Raw genomic sequence first — 18,370 nt, 5'->3', positions numbered from 1 at the left:
GTGAATTCAGGTTTTTTCAGATTGACTTATTTGTCAATAAAGTCGAAGTCGAGTCAACTAGTCGTATGATGACATCGTCACATGGACAGTGGAGGAACAAGACAGACACACAACTGTTCAATAATGAGCAACTTGTACAAACGTTCACTGGAACAGTAACAATGTACAGTAAAGAGCAGAATAAAAAACTGGAAACACTAAAACATCAACAGTCCTTCTCAGACATTCAACCAAACAAAACATAGGCTAACACCTTGAATTTTCTTTTAAATTTAAGTGAACAACGTAAAGTGGGAAAAGGTTAAGACAGCTGGAGCCAAGACGCACAGCATGTTAGAGAACAGAGCGCATTGTCTTCATGAAATAAATGAACAGAATAATCCGAACACACTGGCTGTCCACATTATTATACATTATCAGTTGTGTTTACATGGTTCACAGAACATTTCTTACCATAGTTTTTCTAGATCACAATCAGTTTAGTAATCCTACTCTGAGTTGTCTTCTTCCTTCAGTTTTGGCCTTGTGCTAGTGATACGTGGGTTGTTTTTATTTTTTTATTTTTTCAACCCGCTTTTGTACAATTTTTTAACCCGCCCCCCAAATAAAGTGATATTTTTTGGACCCGCACCAACCTGACCCGTGTCCATTGATCCGAGCATCACTACCTTGCGTTCCATGTTTTCATGTAGAAAGATGAGAGTATTGACATGCGCTGAATGAAGGCTCATGTGCTGTCAGGTGATGGAAGGGAGAGAGAGAATAACACACGACTGGTCGACTCCTCCAAAGTAACGTTCTCCATTCTCCATAAGGCAAAAAAAAACACTGTATGAAATTTGAATGTGAATATATAAAGCACAAAGAAGTGAATGTTTCTATTTTTGTTATTTGCAGATGCTTTTGGGAAGGAGTCAAAAGCTTTAGAAACATTAAGACAAAGCATTTCTAAAGGAGGAATTCTCACCTTTGATTCCTACTGTTTCAAGTTCCTGAGTTCTGCGACCATCAGCTACATGGCTACATGTCGTGTCTTTGGACCGAACAATCACCAAAGTGATGTGATATCCCCCCGACTCTCTCGCCTCTTCTCTATATTCGTGCTCCCCAGCCTGTCTCTGGATGTCATACTGGCTATTCATTCTCCTGGTCTCAAAGTCTGGCTCATGCCATTTATGCAGAATGTTGGAGAAATGGCACGTTGTATCATCACTGCAACTAAACATCTGTATCTTGCAGTATGTGATCAATTTGAGCCCACTGCACAGCAACCCCATTTCATATTCTCCACTCATGACCTAGAGAAGGTGTTTCAGGGGATGCGTTTGTGGCGACACAGCTACCCAGACCTGCAGAAGAAAGGATTCCCTGTTTTTCCTGAAGGTGAACCACCAGGCCTTCCTCCAGAAAAGGTTCTTAATGTAGTAAAGCTGTGGATACATGAATGCGTCCATACCTTTAGTGACAGATTGTGCACAGAGGATGAAAATAAAACACTCGTGGAACTTATTGCCCAGGTCGCAACAACAGACTATAAGACTGTGTTGACTGGATGTTCAGATGACCGAACCAGTGTTACTCATCCTGCTGTCAAACCAGTCACACAAAATACAGTCATGGACAGTCCAAATACATTACATCAAGTACAAGAACTAAAACCGTCCTCCGTGACACACCCAGAAGAATCCCAAAGATTTCCTGAAGTGTCTTTGCAGCCTGAAAACTCACGGGAGGCAAGCCTTAAAACCCACCCTTTTTACTTCCAAATTCTTCAGCATTTGCAGGACATAACGGTCAAGACTGTTTATGGTCCAGAGCTCTCTGAGGTCCTAAATTCAAGAGAAAAGAGGCAAAATTTCAGCCGTGTCTCTTATAGGGAGCAAACCATTGATGTACTAGTAGAGCAGCTGTCCACTTTCATGGAGGGAAGAAAAGAGGATAAAGAACATTGTGTTAATAACTTTGGTTTTACATCCAAATATGCTGTACATAGACAGAGGGTACGTCAGCTGTTGCACATCTTCAGGGCTTTGCTGATTCCTGGAGGTCATGGAGTACTGATCGGCTCAGACAGAGGCACCGGACGTAAAACTACTGTGCGTTTTGCCGCCTATCTTACAGGCTGCAAACTGGTGGAGGTGCATTCTGGAAATGAAAATAACATGCATGAAATCCTGAAGAATGCAAGAAATCAGACCAGAGAGGGTGGAGTTCATGTTATTATATTGGTCCATGAGGATATTAGTCAGTGTGCCCGTGAAGAGCTGTTGGTAGCGATGGCCCACAGAACATACCCAAGGCTGTGCACTGATGAGGAGCTGAGAAATGTCATGTCCAGAATGACAAATTCAAGAACATACAATATGGATATTTGGATGTTTGAGAAGTAAGAAAAAATATGTGTCAGATTCCTGTCTTTAAAGGTCTGTGTCTGCAGAGTGTTTGACAGGGAGCTGGGGAGTGTTGTGATCAAGCTTGTGTGGGGAGAGAAAAAAAAAAAAAAATCCATGTGTAGGTTTGGTTTCTATGACAACAATCATTCTTACACAAACCTATTGTAAAAAAAAAAAATATAGCCTTAAGAAAACATTTTATCATATGTTGAAAAAGGTCTTTACATGCTACATTCTCGCCCAGATCCAATTTGCACAAACCTGGAACATCTTAAACCATGCCTGCATAGCAATTTGTACCATAATTACTCACTTACTACACTGCAGCTGACTTTCCTCCACTACACAATGAATTGTTTTTGTTTTTTGTTTGAAGCAAAGAGCCCCAAAATAAAAATGACAATATTTATTAAAAATTTGCACCAAACATTTCATTACTGTAATGTTTATCAGCTACAGCTAAATGAATAAAGTTAAATAGCCATAAGTAGCCTTTTACAGACAGTCTATTTAGTGGTAAAAGACAGACCTGTCCCTTTTTTATTGTCAAAACTGGCTCTTTTTTTTTTTTTGTAAAGGCTGTATGGTGATAAAAACACTCAGCAGCACTTGCTTATGATCATTTCTAAGCTCTCATCCCAGTAGATGAATAAACCTCTAACATTTTCCTTGTTACTGGGGTGATGAGTTCTGGCCATGCTAATTGGCTATTTGAAGAGCAGCCTCAGTGACAACAGCATTGTTCAGAAAAGTTCAGAGATTTTCAATTAAAAGTGTAAGGATTAACTTGCTTAAAAATGTTGGGCACTGTAGGGCAAGTGCATATGTTGTTCTCCAGGGGAACAATTATAAAAAGATACTGGTGCTTAAAAAAGACTACGTGGACATGGGGCCTAATAGAACTATGTGCCATGTATACATGTAAAGTGATAATGATTTGCATGGATGTCCTAACAGGAAAAAAAATGTGATGTGTTTCTTTCTATTTCTCTTCACAAAGACATTTAGGACAAATCCACAAAAATGTGCATGTCTTCCTGTTGCTGCCATTCACTGTATCAGAGAGCAGCAAGATGCCTGCAGATACTTCAGCTCCTGGATTGAAAGTAAAGACTGTTTCTTCTTTTCAATTATCAAACGTATTGAAATCTTGTCTCAACATAACATGGATTAAACCACATAGCATACTTATAAACTGTCTTTAAAGTATTTATTTGTTTGCAGGCTAGTTAAGTAATATTAATTTGTTGATCTGATAATAACTATCTGTCTAAGTCATTGTGGTTTGAATTTGTTGACCAGTTAATAATTTTATTCTAAACCATGTGGAATGTACTGTGATATAATGTCTGAGTTGAAAAAATGTCATATATAAGATACAGTCTGCATTTAATTTTTTTTGTTTTTTATTGAGTTATTCTGAATATGGAAATGGTACAAGCTTCCTGATTGCTACTAATTGACTTCTTTGCATAACATAATATAGAAATGAAAATTCAAGGAAGCAAAAAATAATAATACAAATAAAAAAAGAAAGGAGTCATATTCGAAAAGGAATGAGAAGAGGCACAGCTTATTCGCTCTCACCCCTTTGTCTAAACCAGCAATATGTATGTATGTATGTATGTATGTTATATATATATATATATATATATATATATATATATATATATATATATATATATATATATATATATATATATATATATATATATATACATATATACACGTTCATATCCATACCCTTTGTTCAGGCACAAATGGCTAAGGCCTTGAGCCTGAGCTGCTGCGTGGAGCTGTACCAGCCTTGGTCCTACCAGTCTTTAGTGGACCTTGCCCTTCAGTGCCTCAGAACTAGCCCCCATGAAAGTGAGTCAGACAAACAGCATTTGTTTCAACACGTTTACCAGCACTTTATGTACAAGTGCAAAACCTATTTCTTTATTCAACAGTGACAGAAGGCTCAGAGAGCTGCTTGTCTGTGGCCATGGCTCAGATTCATCAGTCTGCTCGTCAGTATGGTTCTGCACTTCTAACATCCCAGCCTTTCAGCCCTCAGACCTATCTGGAGTTCATTGCCCACTTTTGTTACCTCTGTAACCACCTGCATACACAGGGGCTAAAAAAGGCCAACAGGTAAATGTTGTATTCATTATTAAAAACAGTAAAATAAAAATGCAATTTTGGTGCAATTTAGGATGTATACAGGAGGAAGAGGCAGTGTGATATCCATCACAGTGTCTGACACTGTCTACGAAAAAAAATAACATTTATATATGGTTTATTTAATAGAAGCAGATGCACTGATCAAAAAATATTCTGCAGAGTGGTGCTATTTTATTTAAATAGAAGCTTTACATTAGTTAGTAAAGATGTATTTATGTACCTCATTACTTGGTCGTCTGGTTTTGGTCCAATTGTAAACAGACTAGTGATTTAAATGTCAAACCATGTGATAAATGTGAGAGTATCTTTGTGTTTAGAAACAGCACATTTTGAGGCAATTTCTTATAATGCCAAAATACATTAAATTGAAATATGCTATGTTTATCTGCAACTAATTTTCCACTATTATTCAGATTATGACACTATTCTGAATTTGATCAGTATCATAAACACAACATCTACTGTTCTAAGTGTGGGATATTGTTGGTGTTATTTGTGTTACAGCAGGGTTCTCTGAATGTGTACACAGCTCATCCAAGTTGACATTTTCACTGCAGGTTGTGACACAAAGGCTCCTGTTAATGTTCAGCTGGGGCAGAGATAAGATTTTCACCGGTTGAGATGGATGCCTCTCAATAAAGACCCACTTTTTTCTATCATACCTGTGAACATTATAAAACAGGATATCAACAAGTTTTTGGATATGTACAAATACCTCAGTCTAAGTGTTTTCAACAAAGCCAAAAACGCCAACTCTGAAAAAAATCATATTTTTTGTTTGGATTATGCACAGCTGCATATAAACAGGAATGTGGTGGGAGTATTCATTTTTATTAGCCATGGAAGCAGCTTATTTGGAACATTAGCTTTTTCAGCATATGCTTAAAAACCTGAATATTTTGTGAAATGTGTGAAAACATCATCATAGTCATAGTAACCAAACAAAGGTATTATTTCTGTCTTGGCTCTGTCATATAATTACAGAAGCCTGTACAGCTGATATATTCTTTACATATATTTACATTTTTTGAAACGCAAATGCATATTTTAAACTGTCTTATTTTTTCAGAGTGAAAGCTGTATTAGCACGCTTGGATGTCATGAAGCGCACAGCTCTGCAGTACAAACATGACTTAATGAGGCTGCAAGAGAAGGTTGCTGAGACGCAGCAGGTATAGTGTAATATAGAGCAGTTCAGCATGTGCAAATCAAGTGGAATCAATAATATATAAGGTTGCAGTGTTATTGACTGCAGCAATTTTCTTTTACAAGATTTTCATATTTTTCCATTGTTAAACGTAACTCAAATAGCCATCTAAACAAATGAAAACACTCCATTTTAACTTATAGAAGTGAAAGAGTGCCACTTATGCCTGTTTAATTACACTTTGGAAGATTATGAAGAGTGACAATGTCTTAAGTAGAGTCTTCACATATAATAATAATAATAATAATAATAATAATAATAATAATAATAATAATAATAATGATGAATTGGATTATATGATTGTGGATGTAATGCATTAGTGGAAAATTGTTGTTTTTTTTGCAGCATTGTTGCTTACCTTCCTTGACAGTAAGATTGATTTCAGTCTAAATGGATTTACAGTAACATGGATAGAACACAGACCCTTACTGTTTCCATGGATTCATATCGCGTATGACAAGTAGCGTGAAAGTAGCCAGACTCAGGCCCAGTCCATACGAAAAGGGTTTCCAACAACCATAGCTAACAATATTCACTACATGCTCTTGGATCTCCTGCAGAGAGGGGTGTTATGGAAATGTTCAACTGATAACCCACACACAAAGAGGAGGAGAGAAAGTTAGAGTTAAAATAAATAAATGCATTTATTGAGAAGTCAATCACAGAGAAACTCTGTAAGTGAAGTCTCATTAAACAAGAGAAAACTAAAGATTATATAGAACCAAATCCAACCCCCTCAAACTATGATGTCATTCCTTGCGTACATCGTACCACCCCATACTACTCCTTCTCTGCTCCGTGAAGAGGTCATGATGACCTCTCCACTCTAACCTTGCTTGGATCCAATCTGGAGTGCAGGCGCCATCCTCTATCTACACATTCAGACATTTAGGTGTTTGGGTTTTAACTCAAGGCAAGAACTCCATTCCTGGGTTGGGGGTGTTACAGAGTGGTAAACATCACACATAATGAATAATGACTCAGCATTAAAAGAAGATGTACTAACAGTATAAAATATAAAGAGTATAAAATATAAAAAATAAATTTTTCCACCACATTTCCTCCCTTTTGATTATTCAACCGAATCAATCATGCAAAAACATAAAATTTACGTACGAGTATCAATAAATGATTATAAATGATTATCAACCCAAAGACAACCTAATTAAGCCATATTTCTCCAGATATTCTCCAGATAAATTATATGTAGCCAAATTTCCAGACTTTGTTTCTTTTTTCTTTTTAGATCAGGTTTGACATTGGAGGACAAATAGCAAAATACTATGGAAAAAAATACTATAAAAATCCACCCATGATCTATCTGCTTTTGGACATCAGTCAGAACAGTAATTTCCAGTTTCACAATTTTTGTACATTTGACAGGATTACATGTTGCTTTCTTCATACACCATCAAATCATCATCAAGATCATCTAAGTCATCAAAATCATAATCATCAATCACTTCATGCTATGCCATACTAAAAGTACCAATCACACTGCTAATCATTCAACGTATTATTGGAATGATGCAACAGGATAATACGAGGAGTAATACAAACACCAAAAATCACAGAAATAATTTTCATCAACATTGCCTTCCATCCCCCAGACAGCAGCCAGCCCCAAAAATCCCAGCCTGTTGTAGTGTATGCAGTGTTTTCCTCATGTAGGACTCGTCTAAGGTGATCAAACTGATTGTGGAAACATCAGGTACATAGGTACAACACTGGTCGCCAATAAGATGACAGACACCTCCCTTTTCAGCCAATAGGAGATCTAAAGCTGCCCTATCCTGTAATGCGACAGTGCGGAGAGCTTTCATCTCACTGGTCATTAAACCCCTGTTCAACAGACGCAGTGAGATTCTCTAGCTCCACAGAAAGTTCTTCTATGTACCAAGCTAAACAATCAGGGCCGTACATGGGAATAATACTGATTACAAACTTATGGCCACCTGAAATCTGATCCCGTTTTACACGGGTATGAGGCGGTGACATAACTGGGCTGATGGTCAATTTGGAGGTAGCTGGAACCAAATAAGAGAGGTGACATGTACCTGCCCATCACGCTGGGAGATACAAATAAGAGTGTTGACCACACGTCCACACCATATCTGTAGGACAGCCATACCCATAATCAGAAGGAGTTAGAGCTATGGTGGCATTATATGTGGTAGTAACATTAAAAATAAAATAAAATAAAATAAAAATATGAGGTCTTAGCATCATAATGTGTCAGTGGGGATGGTGTACCTAGTAATGCCGTGAGATTGTAAAGGACTATAACTGGAGAAAAGTAAATTTATCAGCCCTTTTTTCACAATTTGCTAACCCACATGCTACCTTGAGAGTAATGTTACACCCAGATGTGTGTCCCAAATTATACCGTGTGTGTTCTGTGACTGGGGAATGGAAGCAAAACTGTGGAGTGAAAAAAAGATTAGACAGATCTCTGAGCCGAAAAACAACATTTTTCTGTACCATAGTAATATTAGTGTCTCTAGAGAAATTTCTTGGATTTCTGAAGGAAGGTCACGTTGGGTCTCAACCCCAGCCAGGGGTACGCCGTGACAGACGGCCACTGTCCACTTTATCATTGTCAATAGTGTGTGATTGATCGAGAGAGGATAAGGAGCGAACAGAGTATCTTCATGCGAGCTGTGTGGCATCAAACTACACACATAGCACACAGATTAGTGACACGTCGTGTCAGATCACGTGTCACTCGCCACCGTGTGTTATCGCTATAGTCGTGGTGATCAATGAGGTGGAGGTCACGTCTGTGACATCCCCGAAGCTCCTCTGACCCTAGCTGTCCTCCGACAGACCAGGGCGCAACAGGAATGTGATGCGGTGGTGAAGGATCAGATACCTGATAGAATGTGTCCATGTACCACATGTACAGGCACAGGAGGGTGATGCAGATGACAGCTGACCCTTTGATCACCTCCATCGTCGTCGAATCAGTGTATGTGTGGGGCAGGGGGTCTTCAGTCACTCGCCAGTGACCAGGCAAAGGATAAGTGTATATGAGACGTCACTGGGGTCGTTACCACCGCTAGGTTTCAACCAGTGAGTCTTGTGAGTGTGGGTGCGTGATACAGCTGTGTCCAGCTCCGGTGTCCAGTCGTCCAGTCTACGCGGGTGTGAACCAACCAGAAGGAAATACTGGATCAGACCCGGTAGAACCAAGTAAGCTTTATGTACATGCTCCACGTCTTCTTCTCCGTTTTTTGCGAGAGCATTACAATGCCACATACAGGTCTGGCATTTGTTCTACATCGTTTTCAGGTGTTTTCGGTGGTTTCGTATGGACACAGATATTTCCTGAAATGACTCTGTGTTTACGGAGCACTTTTTTGAAAACGACAAAGAAAAAGATCAGATAGGAAAAGATGCGGCTTTGTGTGGACATGGCCTAAAACAACATAAATGACACAACAAAACAAAAACACCAAAAACTGTACAAAAATGCAGCAAAAATAACTAGAAAAGCATTCAGAGAGCGCAGACCTCCGCCAAGGCAGATCAGTCCCCCCGATCACCACCAAGATTTAATCGTTTGTTCCTTGTGCCAGTATCAACATTTCCTGAAAATTTCATCCAAATCTGTCCATAACTTTTTGAGTTATTTTGCTAACAGACAAACAGACAGACCAACAGACAAACGCCGATGAAAACATAACCTCTGCCGTTCCTTGGCAGAGGTAATAAAATGACAAAAACATTGTAAAAGACATGTACAGTAGAGATCCTTTTTACTTTTATACTTTGATCACATTTTAAAGTCTGCACTATTATACAGTGGCATACTTCTACTAAAGGAAAAGCAGTGAATCACTACTTGTATTATGTATATTTTTTTAATGCCGGCCAGTAACAATATTTTTTTCCCCACTTTGTCTTGCAGCATGAACAAGAGCTTCTCCGAGCTGTAAACGATCACAGGAAACAGCTCGAGGAAGCACAACTGAAATGTGTGGAACAGGAGGAGAAACTGTGTCAGCTTGAGGAACAGATTTGCGATGCTAAGAAACAGGTAGGCAGGTTTGAGTTTTTATCAAAAACTATGAATACTTTTGTACATATAGATAACAAAATATTACAGTGATACATTCTAGTAGTGGATCATTGAATCCCATGCATTTGAGAGGATTTCAGTGGCACAGAAAATTCACTCATGTTAAAATCCTGCCTTTTAGATCAGACCTGTGTTCCAGTCAGGCCTGAAGGTTCTTATGTGTCTGAGTCCGTCTGATGTGGAGGAAGTTCGGCACTACAGAGAGCCTCCTGAAGGGGTGGTGAAGGTCATGGATGCAGTGTGTCTGCTGTTCAATTGTCCACCTGGCTGGGAGAGTGCTAAACAGCTACTTGGACGACCAAACTTGTTTGAGGTGCGCCAAAAAAAAAGCTAAAATCTGATACCTACCCACTCTATTATTTTCAGTATAGCAGACAGTAGTACAAATATACTGTTGTCCATAAAGTTGTAATAAACAAAGCGCTGTTTGAGATATAATCCCCAGCACTAATTCAGCAATGATTTTCAATTAGGGTAATAGAGGCGATGGTGTTTTGACTGATAGTAAACCATGTACTACTTGTGTCACATGAGGCATGTTTCCACTGAGGAACTTTCCGGTAAAAGACGGAAGGATTCTCTCAGTTGGGCCTCTAGTGTCCACTGCAGAGTAGGACCCGCCACCGACGTAATCAGTTTCAATTGTCAGTCGTCATTGTCTGACAGAGCAGGGTTTATAAATGCTGCTTGTTTTGGCACTTTCTGATGACATCATATCCAGCTTTGAGTTTACCCAATCAGCACTGAGTAAACCTCAAGCCCCACCCAGGAGTTTTTCGGGACCTCATGGAATACCTACCTTGAGGCAGGGACTCCTTTAGACCATGTAAAAGTTCCAGGTTATTGTCCACTGGGGACAGTTCCTGCTATGGAGACACACACGACTTGTAAAAATAACCCTGCAGTGGAAATGCAGCTATGATGTAACGTGTAGAGCAGATACATGGTTTTTATTCTTTGTTAATATGTCTCCCTTTCCTAGGAGTTAGAGTTTTTCGACCGCTATAGCCTGACAAAAGAGCAGCTACAGCAGCTCGGCCACATTGTCCACAGTCCCCAGTTTGTGCCCGAGTCTGTTCGAGAGGTCAGTAAGGCCTGTGAGTCCTTGTGCCAGTGGGTGCAGGCAGTGTATGAGTGCTGCTCTATGCAACACCAACTGTTATTTAAGCAGAAGCTGCAGGCACAGGCTGCAGAGGCACAAAGCCAACTACAGCTGGTCAGGAAGAAGAAGGAGGAGGCGCACAGTTGGTTGGAAAATGTCAAGGCTCAGCTGCAGTCAGTAAGAACGGATCTGGAGGAGCAGCTGTTGGAGCTACATGAAGCTGAAAGAATGGATAAAGAAGCTGCTGCTGCTGAGGGACAGATGGAGAAATATGTTCGAATGTGGAATGATGCTGCTCAGGTAACAGAGTAGCACTTAAATTACAACTTAGTAGGAACATGGGGTAATAGTTTGGTATTAAAGCGTTAAACATTAAGCAATACCAAGTATTTGTCCAAGTAATAATTAGATGTTTTTTAACAGTGGGTCTGTCGGAGCAACAATGGACTCAAATGTGTGAAACAGGATATTAAGGTGCCTGAATCAAAGGTCAGCGATGGGTAAACATAAGATAGATGAATTCTGTGGGATTCTAAGACCGAAAATCACTACTCTGAGACAAGGTGCTCAAAGGATAACTGCTCCATTTATTTCAAGGCCTTATTTGTGCAGAAATAAGAGCTCACACAGCAACAAATAACAGTCAAGGTGTGAGGAGAAATCTCTGTTAACCGTCTAAACGAAGACACCTTTATACCCAAAAGGTGTTGTATCAGGCACTTACTGCATGCGTTAGAAATATAACAATAACAGTTTACACACAGTATGACATTTAGCAGACAGAGTGACATTTTGATAATGACAACATCTTAAAGCGAGAAAATCATCTTCTTGATACAAAGAGCAATCACACTACAGGGCATACAAAGACCATAACAGATTAGGGCACTTAGGTCAGACTAGTGTTATGTCCGCAGCCTAGGGGAAACCTGAGCATAACATATTTAAAAGGTGCCCCAGTCATCCCATCCTCAAGAATGTGAGGCCCAGACATAAGTTACAATAAACAACAAGCTACCTAAACCATTTTGGGAACAGCTGTGTGAACACTGAAAAAACATTTTTACTGAAAAAATTCCTTGTAAATGTGAAGCCCTATATTTAGGAGATATTTCATGTGATAACTGGACTCTGAAAGATAAAAAAAAAAAAAACTGTTGTTAATGCTTTCGGCAGCAAGTAAAAAGACTATCACTAGAAAGTGGTTAAAGCTTGAAGCACCCACAAGTGAAGAATGGATTGATATCGTACAGGACATTTACATTCTGGAGAAGTTGTCATTTTCTTTTAAGGGTCAAAGGGAATCTTTTGTCAGAATGGACAAACTATGTAAAACCTGTTATTGATGTGAATTGAATATATCAGTTATGTGAAAACATTTACATGATATACATTTCTGTTTAGGCTAAGGTAAACATACACACCTTAATGTGTTTTATCTTGTTGATGAAGTAGCGGAGTAAACCCTCTCCTCCAGCCCACTTTTCTTTCTTTATTTTATTTGTTGTATATTCGGCTAAAAGTCTTGGGTTAGCATCTTCTTTCAAATTTGACGTGTGGAAATTGAATTGTAGCCATAAGGGAAGTTCTGTATAATTTGCTTTTCCAAATAAACAAAGAATGGGAAAAAAAACCCCAAAAAAACAACAAGCTACCTAACAACCTAACCTTCAAAACAAAATAAGAAACAAGTGGTGCCAGACACAACAAACCCCACCCCTCGCACATATTGTAGCTGATGTCATCATGTCTATATTGCCTCTATATATGTGCCAAGTTTGAAGTAAATTGAAACAAAAGTGATGTTTTTATAGACATTTTAAATTTCGCCCAATGATAAGTAAATGAGAGAAAAAAAGGTTTAAAAAATTCACAAGAAATTTGAACCTTGACCTACTTTTACCAAAATGTAACCACATCTATTCTGGGTCACTGGTAATCTATAAACCCAATTTGGTATGAATTCAACCAATAGTTTTGGTGCTAGAGTGAAACAAACAAAGAAACAAACAAACCAAACCAAATACAATACCCCTTGCCTCCCCTTCAAGGGCCAGGCTAAAAACCAAGCAGTGTGACCTAACTCCGAACCAAAAACCGGAGAAAAAGTATGAAAAAACAAAAAGGGCTTCTCCATCCTACTTCATGCTACCTTTTACATTACTTAATCTAATTACAGTATTTACAAAATTCACTCATTTCTGAGAAACTCTCACAGCAAACAGCAAACAAACAGAACGATCATCAGGCCTCCATCATTGGAAGTGGGGTGAGCAGAGGCGGTTGGGAATCAGCATCAGCCAGTTTATTGCCTCATTCCCAGCCAATCAGCGTCAGCTTCCACCACTCACACGCCTGTAGCTGATCAACATATCACATACTGGTGGTACTGAAGAGAGGGAGAGAGAGAGCTGTCAAAAAAACCAAAACAGAAATACATGACCCATTAGGAACACATGGGTCATCACACTAATCCAGTGGTTCTTAACCTGGGTTCGATCGAACCCTAGGGGTTTGGTGAGCCAGTCTCAGGGGTTCTGTGGAGGTCAAGACACACACTCGACTCATTAGTTGGGTGTGTGTGTCGGGCTAGGTCCGTGTATGTAAACAAACGGCTTCAGAGACTCTTTCTCTGATTGACATCCAATATACGTGGTGTATTGTTGTTGCTTATAGCACTACAACACATCCAGAAGTGTTTATAATCTCTTCCACTCGTCTGACGATGAATTATTTGAGTATTTTCCACATCGTTGTTATGACTTTTGCTACTTCCTGTTAACCTCGGAGGCAGCCATGTGTAGCGTTTGTTTACATTTTTCGGTCACCGCACTGGTCAGTTACAGTCATGTGACGACCGACACACCGTCGCGGATGGAGAAATCGTATTACGCTAAAGCTGTCAGTCACACTGATTTGCAGTAAATATTCATTATTATTGTAGCCTGATGGAAATTAGGTGATGGGTGTGTGTTAAAATGTTAAAAATGATAAATAGCATAAATACAATAAGTTCATTATTGAAATACATAAGGTTAAAAATTAAAACCATTTCAGTGTGGTAGTACTAAAAAAGGTCATGTCTTTGTGAAAAGGTATGTCATTTGTTTTGAGTTCATGCACTGTATTGGTTTTGTCCTTTGAACACAGTGATGTTAATGCACGGTTCATTTTGTGCACCAGTAAAACATATACCTGTGTCTTGAATTTGAAAAAAATCATATTTTATTTTTTAATAAAGAAGGGTTCGATGAATGCGCATATGAAACTGGTGGGGTTCAGTACCTCCAACAAGGTTAAGAACCACTGCACTAATCAGTAATAAGAACACAACAAGGACACTAGTTGTGTTCACTAGGAATGAGATTTTTCTATCGAAAAGCTATTGTAATCTCTTTTTATATCACATTGAAACAAAAGTGAATATCGTGTTGTGTTGTTGCCTCTTGGTTTGTGTTCCAATACAACCTTGTTACACTTCAGTCTGTCATTATCGAGGCTATTACAGTTGTTAACTTGGTATTTTTTTATAGTATTACTTAATATTTACCACTTTATTAAGAAACTGTTACCATGTCATTATCAAGCTGTTCTGTAAAGTGCTATCATTTTGAAATATACATCACTGATATATGTTACTTTATTTGAATAATTCTGCTTTTCTGATTTGCCCTCAGATGGCAGAGTTGAGTTGTCAAACCTCCGCTGGTGATGCCCTCGTCCTGGCTGCAATAATCTCATATTCAGGTCCTTTTGCACCCGACATCGGCAAACAACTGCTGAGTAAATGGAAGGCCCTCTGTCAGACCGGGAGCATTGACATCAACCCCAGCGACCCCAGAACATCCCTGTTTACACCCCCTAAGGCTGCAGCTCCTCGCCCACCTCCTGGTTTTCCTATTGCTGTGGGTGAAAAACTGCAGGTGCCTCTGGGCTCAGTGTTAGGTTTGTCTGAATTTCAGTTCAAAGAGGCTCGGCTGTGCAGGCTTCTGGTGAAGCTGCATCTTTGGGGTTGCACACAGCCCTGGGCTCAGCGCTGGCCTCTACTGGCAAATTCCCAGCAGCATTTACAGATGAGCTGCGTGATCTCAGGTATGTCCTTGTGTATGTCAGCAGAGATGGGGATTAAAAAACATTTTTTTTGTACCAGTGTCGTCATTGATTTTGCTTTGATTGCACTTAGTTTGATGTGGTTATCGTTTCTGTGTTGCCATATATAAACATTGGCATCTGTTGGTTTTGTTTTGCCAACCGCTGCTTTAGAAACCAGCGACCATCACTCTGATCATTCTGGCCTTTTCCTAACACTTACCAACAGAGGTGTCAGAAGTTCTCACATTTATTACTCAGGTAGAATTATAGATACTAGGGTTTAAAAAGACTTCTGTAGAAGTTGAAGTATCAACTCAAGCAAGATACTTCACCCTCCTTGCCTCCAGTGCCACTCACACTGGTGTGTGAATGCGTATGAATGTTTGGTGGTGGTCAGAGGGGCCGTAGGCACTAATTGGCAGCCACGCTTCTGTCAGCCTGCCCCAGGGCAGTTGTGGCTACAAATGTAGTTTACCACCACCAGAGGGGGAATGTGAGAGTGAATGAGTAATGGATCAATAATGTAAAGCGCTTTGGGTGTCTACAAAAGCACTATAGAAAACTAATCTATTGTTATTATTATTATTATTATTATTATTATTATTATTATTACTATTAAAGTACTGGTTTCAAAACTACTTAAATTATAAAAGTAAATGTAAGGGGAAAAAAATGCCATTGGGCCCAAAGCTTAGGCGGTGCCACAGGGGCCTATAGTGCACACCCCACCTCCCATAAAGCATTTTTCTAAAGGCCATAATGACTATAATGTTATATTAAAATGTTAATGTTGGAAAATTTGGGATGCACTAGTCTACCTGTTTCAGCTGCATATATGAACATTGAAAATTAACACATTTTAGTCCAATGCAAATGTATTGAAGAATGATATAAGTATAATATAATATAAACTGAGCTGCTAAACTGATTTTCATTGTTCCTGTGACAGTGACAATAAATATCGATTCTATTCTATTCTATTCTATTCTATTCTATTCTATTCTGTTCTATAATTTTTGTGGAAACGCACTGCGGTTTTTCAAAATCCAATTTGATAAAGGTTCCTGTGGTAGAAAAGAGGCTCATGCAACTTTACAGAATCCAAATTGCTGTTAGCCTCTTTTGTGTGTCACATCACGACATAATTCTGTTGTCACACGCTCTGTAGAATATGCTGTAACTACCACACGTATATTGGTTGTTCAAGGCCACTGATTATTGTAGTTCTGTCTCATAATATCTGGACTGTAAATGGAATCGAAGAAAACCTCACATTGTGTGTCTGTACTGCAGGAGAGAATGCAAAGGATGAGGAGGAGTATGACATGGACATCTGTGCTGATAATTCAGAGCTGCTGTTCAAGTTGGACCAGGCTGCTGAGAGAGGTTAGGTGAAGGCTGTTGGCTCATCATCATTTAATAATTAAATGGATGTCTCATATTATTTTGTTTTTACCTTTTCAGGTCTAAGAGTGCTGGTTACTCATATGGAACGTGCAGTCCCCAGTGCACAGTTTCTGACCAGATTATCACGTCCTGCTTTTCAACGAGTCCACCCTAAGTTCTGCCTCTTCCTCTCCACTGATCTGCCTGTTCACATGCTCAGTAGAGGTAAGAAGAAGAGGAGACTTGGAGAATGCGTAAAGTTTCATCTGAGAAAAAGATGACAGTAAAACACTTTGGAACCAAACTACCCCAAAATTTCTTAAAAAGAAAAAATAAGTAAATAAAATTGATTAATAAATAAATGACGCAATAGTTTTTGATATTTTTCATTTAAAAATATTTTAAACTAAATTTTACCCTTTGAGTATGTTTAAGGTAGTATTTTGACATTTCCAAGTATGTGTAATATTTGTCTTAAACTTTCAAAAGTTATGAATTAAAAAAGTAGCGGGCTGTCCATCCGTGATGCCCCTCCACGCCCATATAAGCCTTCAGCTGTCAATTCCATCCATGGTCATGATGCACCACATTTTCAATAGGAGACATTGGAAAGTGGGGAAACATCACTGTTTCATTTTGGAGAACTGGCCTAAAGAATATCTGGATATGGTTTCAATGGAACAAGGACTCACAAAAGATAATCATGGATTCAAAGTCCCTGGATCTTTAACTGAATCATTACTGAATTTATCACATCCAAACTTGTGATGATAGTACACTGTTGGGCTCTGAACTTTTGTACATTTAAGGTGAAGTAATTTAGGAAATGTCTGGGTTGAGAGTCAGACTTGTTTAGTCAGTGATGCATTGTACAGCTGATTGATTATACCTCTGCCCTCTGGTATTTGTATTTATTTATTTATTTTCTGTTTTTATTAATTTGTTGTTAAATTATGCCTAATCCCAATGGAGCCACTAACCTTCTACAGAGGCTTTTACAAGTCGAATATCTGTATTAACTGCACGTGCTGGTCTGTGGTCAACACCAAATTTTTGTTTTTGTTTTTGTGTAGAAAATTCAAATTGCATGGAAATGTTCACATTTACAGAAATATCCTTTCACAAAAATGTGAATAACATGAACAACTGCGAACAACCTGAAATGTCTTAAGAAAAATAAGTGCAGTTTTAACAATATTCTGCCTGTTATTCAATGTTTTGTGTATTTATAGATCCACTGCGGTCTGTAAGTTGTAATGTACTTTTGTAAATAATAAACTGAGGCAGAATATTGTAAAAATTGCAGTTATTTTACTTAACAATTTGCGAATTGCTCATGGTTGTTCGTGTTATTAACATTTTTTAAAGGCTAGTTTCTAGATGTAAAGATTTTCATCATGTGATTTTATTCTTTTTTTCACTCAAAATATAGAGAAATGTTTGGAGTTGTAAGTATTTATAGGTTATTATGTTATTATTTTATTGGTCTGACCAACTTGAGAACATACTGAGCTGAATGTGACCCCTGAAATAAAAGGAATTTAACATCCCTGAATTTTTTGTGAATATTTTTCACAGCCATACCACTTTGTTTTTCAATACTAATCCAATTTGATTATCGTTGTCTTTTATTTTATAATCTTATGTCACTTTTTTCATCTGTGGATATGTAGGTTGCTCTGTAAAAGTAGCTAAATAGACCGTTAAAATGACATTCTAAGAACTGTAATAGTCTCCACTTCCTGCAGTACAAACACAAACATTCTAATAAAAACTAATATTTTTGAGGAGTTTGAAAAACTTCCTTCAGTGCAACAGCATGATACATGTTGTAGTATAAAGAATAGATCCTGCTATGATGTTTCATTTTGCTGAGAGAGTTAGACACGACATACCTGAAAAGACAATAACCTGGACGCCCACTATAGAAATGATGTACCACA

At 38.5% G+C, this 18,370-nt stretch overlaps 1 protein-coding gene across 1 annotated transcript in view; it reads left to right on the top strand.

Moving 5' to 3' along the window:
* The window catches only part of dnhd1 (dynein heavy chain domain 1), a 62,243-nt gene that overhangs the window by 26,676 nt on the left and 17,197 nt on the right, over positions 1-18,370 (top strand). Inside the window, exons 23-33 of the mRNA XM_030124785.1 lie at positions 898-2,386; positions 3,394-3,499; positions 4,148-4,262; positions 4,346-4,529; positions 5,629-5,731; positions 9,677-9,805; positions 9,969-10,160; positions 10,830-11,249; positions 14,627-15,041; positions 16,335-16,427; positions 16,506-16,652. Of these exons, the coding sequence (XP_029980645.1) occupies positions 898-2,386; positions 3,394-3,499; positions 4,148-4,262; positions 4,346-4,529; positions 5,629-5,731; positions 9,677-9,805; positions 9,969-10,160; positions 10,830-11,249; positions 14,627-15,041; positions 16,335-16,427; positions 16,506-16,652 (3,393 nt within the window). The remainder of the gene's footprint in view (positions 1-897; positions 2,387-3,393; positions 3,500-4,147; positions 4,263-4,345; positions 4,530-5,628; positions 5,732-9,676; positions 9,806-9,968; positions 10,161-10,829; positions 11,250-14,626; positions 15,042-16,334; positions 16,428-16,505; positions 16,653-18,370) is intronic.

The sequence above is a fragment of the Sphaeramia orbicularis genome, chromosome 1 (assembly GCF_902148855.1).
Source record: "Sphaeramia orbicularis chromosome 1, fSphaOr1.1, whole genome shotgun sequence".
NCBI lineage: Eukaryota > Metazoa > Chordata > Actinopteri > Kurtiformes > Apogonidae > Sphaeramia > Sphaeramia orbicularis.
The sequence above is the reverse complement of the archived record's forward strand: the minus strand, read 5'-3'. Positions and strand labels throughout refer to the sequence as shown.